At 39.2% G+C, this 7,355-nt stretch overlaps 1 protein-coding gene across 1 annotated transcript in view; it reads right to left on the bottom strand.

The window, feature by feature from the left end:
* The window catches only part of LOC106514836 (ATP-binding cassette sub-family A member 1), a gene marked incomplete in the record, with an annotated part of 219,691 nt that overhangs the window by 176,803 nt on the left and 35,533 nt on the right, over positions 1 to 7,355 (bottom strand). Inside the window, 1 exon segment of the mRNA XM_014004287.1 lies at positions 6,342 to 6,518. Coding sequence (XP_013859741.1) covers positions 6,342 to 6,518 — 177 coding nt within the window.

Below are 7,355 nucleotides of genomic sequence, written 5' to 3' on the forward strand. Positions count from 1 at the left end.
GAATTAAGTTGTAAACGAGTTCATACACTGCTAGTTGGCAGTGTTGTGCATATATTGTACATGAATTGTTGCCAGCCAGTAAGTGTCAAACTGAACTTGCGCTTTAAAATTAGCTTCTGCTAGTTTTTCTATGGCATAAGTGCTTTTGAAGTTGCAGACCTAAATATTTTCATAAGTGCTTTAGAAATTGCGGAGCTAAATTTTGGATTAGCGCTGCCCGCCACTGGTACAAAAGATTGCACCAGACCAGTCAGTAGTATGATGCTGAAGACAAGAGAGCAAGATGCCAGAGGTTGGTAAGCTAATGGTAGCTAATGGTATCTTATTGCTTAGTATCTTGCTACAGTTGATACTTGGTTGAATTCTGTTTGACCTGACTCCTGGTCAGTAAACCAATCAGAGGTCAACAGTAGCTGACGTCAAATCATCCCAAATAGATGCACCATCCAGGAATCAGGTGGAACTGGGCTATAAGGGCTAACTAAAACACGCTAAACTCAAACCAGGCCCTGCATTTCAAACARGCCAACAGTCTCTCCATCCTTTCCTGGGTCTTCCTCAAAGTCTCCCAGTCAGACATCCCTGAAGCAACCAATCAATGGGCAACAGTATCTGAGATCAAACAGGGCCAAGCAGCCAGGCCCAAATAGAACTACAGGTACAGTATCTGGTTTCCAGAAATCAGGCTGTTGGGTCATAACAACTAATGCAAATACCCAGGCCAGGCCTTATGATACAAAAATCCCTTTAGTGCCTGAATTGTGTTTGTAATCCCTTTTAGCTATTCCATCAAATTTGAGCTCAAACCCTCAAAAACTGACTTATTGTACCATGTTTAATTTGCTTCACCCGTAACTGAAACTTCAATTTGATGGAATTTTAATTGTTTTAACCCYCCTGCTGCCCTTGGGTTAAAATGACCAACAAGGCCTCCATTTTAAAAGATTAAGAAGTCTTAYGACTGTTTTGCCAACTGTAAAAAAAGAAAAGTTGGCAGAACTCAAAATTGTGAGGCAACAAACTTCAGGGCATTTTTAAGTTTTGGACTTCAACTTAACTATTTAAATTTTGCTTTTGAGTTCRCCAAACTTTGATTTCCATGTTTTTGTAACTCAACCAAAAGTTATAGAAACAAAGTTTTAGGTTGTAAGAACTTTGTATGCTGAGTCTTCTACTTCACATGAAAGTTGCAGTAACTTTTAATTTTAAGTTGTACAAAATGTTTCTATTACTCCAGTTACTATAAATTTTAACAACTATAAATCCTGAATACTGTGAACTTCACTGTGAGTTGCAATAATTCAAATTTTATCATTGCATCAATGTTTTCCTTTTGTTTTTTGTAGAAAAAATGTTTAGCAGAGAGTTATCTGCTACTGTTGACTACATTAGCATGACCATGTGTCARTACAGACAAGACCTTACTCAACCATCAGGACTAGTACTTGGTGACACTTAATTGTCCTGGCCTTTTTCCCTCTATATGTCTGTAACACAGACCTCTCACTCGTGGTGTCAGCTACAGTCAGTAACCAAAACTCAACACAGATACCAAATAAAGCCTGAATGTGACAACAGAACACAACTCAAAATGGTTCATGAATCACAGATTAAAGTGTTTGTCTTTTTCAGAGGTGTTTTCAGAAAATTATCCATTTCAGCAACAAAGAGGCGGAGCCAGAACTCTGACATCTGAGCTGATTGGAGGAAGAAGCAGGAAGAGGGAAAACAAATACTTTCAAATCGAGTTTCTGCTCATTCTTTTAAACATTATTAACACTAAGTTTGGACTGGATAAATACAAACCAGAAATATAAGAACAAAAGTTATCTCTGTGAAAGTACCTTGAACTCAAAAATCAACTCCCAAAGTTGTCTTTCCCGCATTTCAAAACAAAAGAATGTAAGTTAGCAGCACTGTCATCTGTTGCAATGACCTACAACTTAGAGATATAAGTACTGACAACTCACAAAATAATGTTTAAGATTACAACTGCCTTGGTTTTTTGGACCRACTTAAATTATTGTGCCCAATAAGACTTAGTTTTTCAAGTTTTTTCAGCTGAAAATTGTTCTTCATCCCAAAAAAAAAAAACAAAGTTGGATTTTTTTTACAGTGAGCAGCTTAAGGAAGAAGTTCAGCCACACAAGAACTTGAATGTGAGAGAGCCTCAGGTTTTCTAGGACACTTCCACAACCCTCGTGGGATGAATCACCTTTGAAAAAAAATGTCTGAGTGTGGGTTGTCGAAAAGTTCATACACAAGGYGACTAAATCCAAATTCCCACACTGGCTTACAAAAATAAAACCATCTCTTTGAAGAGACCACTAAAACGACTCACTTCCACAGATGGCTAACTGATACATGAGCACTTTTTTTTCTGGGAAGGTTTCGAAGATGTACCCAAAGCTGAATACTAATTTCAGAGTTATCTGCTCCTGATTCCACCGAACATTTTCACAGAAACAGGCAGCCTGTGAGAGGTAACTCCTTTCGGGATGTCTTTCCCCCCCAGAGGCGAAGACATCAGTCATGCACACCAAGTCTGACACTGACAACCTTGCCACCAAGACTCTCCTGAATAATGCAGTTGCTGATCGATCAAAGGTGCTTAAGTAATAGAACCTGAGGCGGGTCTGTGTTACGGGGCTCCGGTTACAGCGACAGGCAAACCTAAATTTAGAGAAGCTGGGAGACGGATAAATTGAGAGATAGCAGAGCACAATCTCCACAGAGGTTGGCGTGCCATGCCGAAAAAGGGTAGGGAAAAAAATAAAGCTTCTTGTCTCATTTTTGAGCAAATAAATCGCTCAGTCAATAAGAAGTGAGTAACGCACTCAGGGGAACTTAACTTTGTGTTTCATTTTATTGCTGGTATTAGTTTTGTTTAAAAAGATGAATATGAATGTGTTCTTTTATATAGTGCAGACTCAAAGTGCCATGTGGATCCTATTTTTCTTTAAATTAGCATTTAAGTACAGTTGTGTTTTAAGTCACAACTCAGTGTTTGCCGAACAGCTCTTGTGTCGCCTCAATACGGGCAGGGCTCTTCATATCAAAAACGCATGAATCTTATTTCATTTTACTTATGACACAACAATGGACTACACCAAACTTGAAGGGAAAGTACAGAAGACTGAACCGAACCATCTAGTATGACGCWGAAAGCGAGAGGACAAGACGACATAGGATGGTAAGCTAATGTTAGCTTGTTGTTGCTTGGTAGCTTGCTGCAATTGCTGTTTAGTTGAACTTATGTGAAAAAAATAATGTTAGTCATAAACTATTGAAGTAAAGTTAATATTATCTGTGTGACATGATCCCTCCGGCCAGTGACCACGTCAGTGCTCATCAGTAATTGACATCAAGTCGGCTTGAATTGAACCATAGACATTGGGCTTCCAGAAATTGGGGCGGAACCAGGCTTTAAGGAAAAGTGCAAAATACGCTGAACCAAGATTTGAACCCAGGCTGGGCCTTGCAGTGCAAAAAGGCCAATRGTCTTGYGTGTCSTGGGTCTTCCCTGGGATCTCCTCCAGATTGTACATCCCTGAARCACTGCCCTAGGGAGRCATCCAGGAGGTATCCTYACYAGATGCCCAAACTGCCTCAACTGGCTCCTCTCAATGTGAAGAAGCAGCGGCTCGATTTTGAGTCTTCCCCCAACTAACAACTTCTTATCTCTACAGGAAAGTCCAGCTATCATTTAAAGAAAACCCATTTCAACTGCTAGTATCAGCAATCTTTTTTTAATCACTACTCAAGGTTTATGACCACTGATCGATGCGGCTTCTGCAATGATGTGAACTCTGTACCAATCTGTTGTGGTGAAGAGGGATCTRGTAGCTCTTCTGTTTATTGATCAGTCTGAGAAAAAATACTTATTATGAGTGCAAACGCATAAAAACATTAAAACATCTACAGTACTAAAAGATTTCCACAATTTTTGTCTTATACCCCACACAGCTTTGAACAGAAATTAAATAATCAAAGTTGCAGCTTGATGAAAAATATTGTGCTCATAAAATTGATATTTCAGTATTAAACTAATGTTGGAATTTCGGGTAGTTGCTAATTTGGCACCCTTTAAAAATATGGTCTTATGGTTATTTTTATTACTTAAATAATACATGAAGCTTRTAGACAGCATTTTATTCTTCACAGAGTTGCAGTGCAGACTTTTAGTGTTTGGACAGTCACCTGCCTTCCACTCTTCAGGCTTCAGCTCGTCTAACTTGAAATAAAAATCAATCTTACTCAAAGGTCAACCCCCACACAGGTCCCAGATGACGCAGACTTATCTTAATGCTCTCCTGTATTTGGCTTTACTCGTCTTTTCTCCCAGTCCTGACCAATCTTTACTGTCCGTGGAGTAGAGAACCACTTCACCAGAGCCCAGTGACAGAGTGACAGTACCGCTCCGTGCCTTGGGCTATAAGACCAACAGTGACTGTGTTTGTCTGACACCAAGTTCCCCTGCAAAAGTTCAACTTTTGTCCCATCGAACCAGATTGTCCTTTTCCCCTGTGCTCGCCACGGCCTTTTAAATGTCTGCAAAYTCAACAGCAGCTGTCTTATGGGTTTAACTCAAGAGTAGCTTCCATTCAGCCGCTCTGCCATTAAGCTCTGATTGATGGGATGCTGCGGAGATGGCTGTAATTCTGGCTGGTCTCCCAGCTCTGCAATGGACATTTGAAGATCTGTTAGAATGACCCCATGCATCCACTGTCCTGGCCTCTGTAGCACRGTGACTCTGTTTGACCGGAGAATTGTTTTTGTGAATTATCCMATTTTTCCAAATGTTCTTCCGTTCTCCAGTTATAGAGGAAAACTGTGACCCTACTTAAATCTAACAGCACTAACAATTATTTTAATCATTCACAGAACTTAAGTTTACATAAACCAAAAAAAAAAATTAGGTGGAGGGGCTCCAATTGATTTATTTATTTATATGTGGAAGGATCTCAATATAAATTTGAAGCTAATTTTTAAATATGATGTTAAAAAGAGGTGTTTGTTAAAGAGCCTCGAGGAAACTAATACTGTAGTTCTATTAGATATTTTACRTCATGTAGTTAACATTTCTGACTATTAAAGTCAGGGCGATGATGTAAGTGCATGTCTCCTTATGTGTTTTTGTTTATTCGTCCCTCAAAAGTATTTTTTCCAAAAAGAAGCACAAACAACAGCTGACTGCCAACATACTGTATAAAAGCCCTTGCGATCCCTCATGTCTGGTAAAACATCTCAGGATGAAAAGGAAAAAAACCTTCAGGAGTTTTTCCACATCACAGCTCTCTGTGTTTCAGAAGATATTGCCATTTTTTGTTGTCGCTCTCAATAATTTATAAAAGAAAAGTCAGTTTTCGAGTGTCAATAATTTATGGAAATGTCCAAATGTCTTAACTGGAAAAAAATGGGGAGGGGGGTAAACGGTGAAGGTTTTGTAGGATTTATTGCAGTGCTTTAAGGTTTTAGTCAATTTGTAAACTTGCTAATCCTTTTTTCTAGGGTATGGGAGTGAACACAAGGGAACACCTCCATTGAGTTCCAACAGGAGGAGCTGGATACAGTGTTGAAAGGAAGAGGGAGGTTTGGGTTTCCCTACAGCCCAACCAAATGGATGGATGGATGGATGGATGGATGGATGGATGGATGGATGGATGGATGGCTGGCTGGATGGATTCCTTAACAACTTTTTTAATATTTGAAATTCATTGCCCATTCTTACTCTCTGGTAAAAAAAGACATACAATTTTAAGAAGCAAAGGCTATCTGCATGACCCAAATAAACACAAACAGAAAATRCTGCTGACAGATTGGAGTAAAGCTCAGTTTGGTGAGAATGAAATACGAGAAAGGAACAAACTCAAAGTTATTCCTTAAATAATTCAAATAGCAACTAACTACTGGGAAACTTCCTGTGGTTTGGCTAAAATCAATAGTCTTGACCCACTCTCTGTCTCTCACTGCCTTCATCCATTCCCAGTCCTTCTCTGACCCCTCAAGTTGTGATTAAATTTACTGTCAAAGATGCCACCCTTTATTAATTGCTTAAAACAAAGTCATTACCTAGGGAGTTCAACTTTGATCAGCAAGCACACAGGACACAGGCATAACAACGCAGATATTAAAAAAAGGGTGCATTAGATCAACAAAGGGAAGCATCTGTCCACAGGGGAAATCTAAAAGAGCTTATGTCACTGATAGGATCATTACTCAGCCATGTGGTAGCAATGAGCAGCAAGCCCCCTATGTGGGCACAAATGTAGAGGAGTAATACCTTCATTCGGATTGTCTACGGCGGGGGAAAAAAGGAAGAAAAAAGTTTTTATACTCACGCATCATCCACAAAGCAAGGATATGGGATCTGCTGAACAAAAACACCAAGAGGTTGAGTCTTTGATGTGTGCAAGCGAATAATGGCGTGGTCCATCATGTCCTGGAGATAAGCAAAGCCTCCCCATATGTAGCGCAGATCATTGAAGGCATTGTCTTTGGCTCCAGGGGACCAGGACCTTTTAAAAAAATTWATCAGTTTATGTTTGTCAAAAAGACACAACCTATATAGTCAGACATCCATTCGGAGTATTTAAAAGTCACTTGACCTTTCACGGATGAAAACAGTTCATTTGGTAGAGAGAAGGAATTGCAAATATTTTAGATTGATGGACCTGTCCTGTGACTTTAAGGTCAAAACACATTTCTTAGCCTCCTGACTGGCCCTAAGCTTTRGCCCTATAATTAACAGCTAGAGAGGAGWTTATKTAAACCATCRCATTTACRGTTTTATATAAAATTAGCACAAACRTATAGAAATTTGTGTTTCATGGTTGTAACAATGCTTCTTGGCAATAAATCTTAGAGCAGGCATCTRATTGGCAGCACCTRGAGGTAACAGAAGCTCAAAACRAGTGTCAATRACAACAGCAAAATAAAATGTTTGGCATAGAATATTTGGCAATTTTTCCATSTGTMCAACCCACATACTCAGCTCTACTGCTCATCCCACAAATGCATGTTCCTCACAAATGTGGCACCATTTTAAAGAGAAATCAACAGGCTTTGCAACAGWATAAGATTGACTGCCAAGTAGCATTGGTACAACATAAAAACAATCTATCAAACAGAAAGTTCCTCAATTTTTTGTGCCTAGTTCAGTTTAAACTAGAGGTCTTCAGTGATGGGGTCATGACCCCCTAGTGGGTCTGTGGAGGTACTGCGGGGGGGTGTCACGAGATTTATGTTTTTTTTTATTATATATATTTTTTAATTTTAAAGCATGTCTCAGTATCAAATGCACAGTAATAAGGCATATGGTACTATGCCTATCTCAAAATAAAACACTATATATA

Source organism: Austrofundulus limnaeus, unplaced genomic scaffold (assembly GCF_001266775.1).
Source record: "Austrofundulus limnaeus strain Quisiro unplaced genomic scaffold, Austrofundulus_limnaeus-1.0 Scaffold23, whole genome shotgun sequence".
In the NCBI taxonomy this organism is placed as follows: Eukaryota; Metazoa; Chordata; class Actinopteri; order Cyprinodontiformes; family Rivulidae; genus Austrofundulus; species Austrofundulus limnaeus.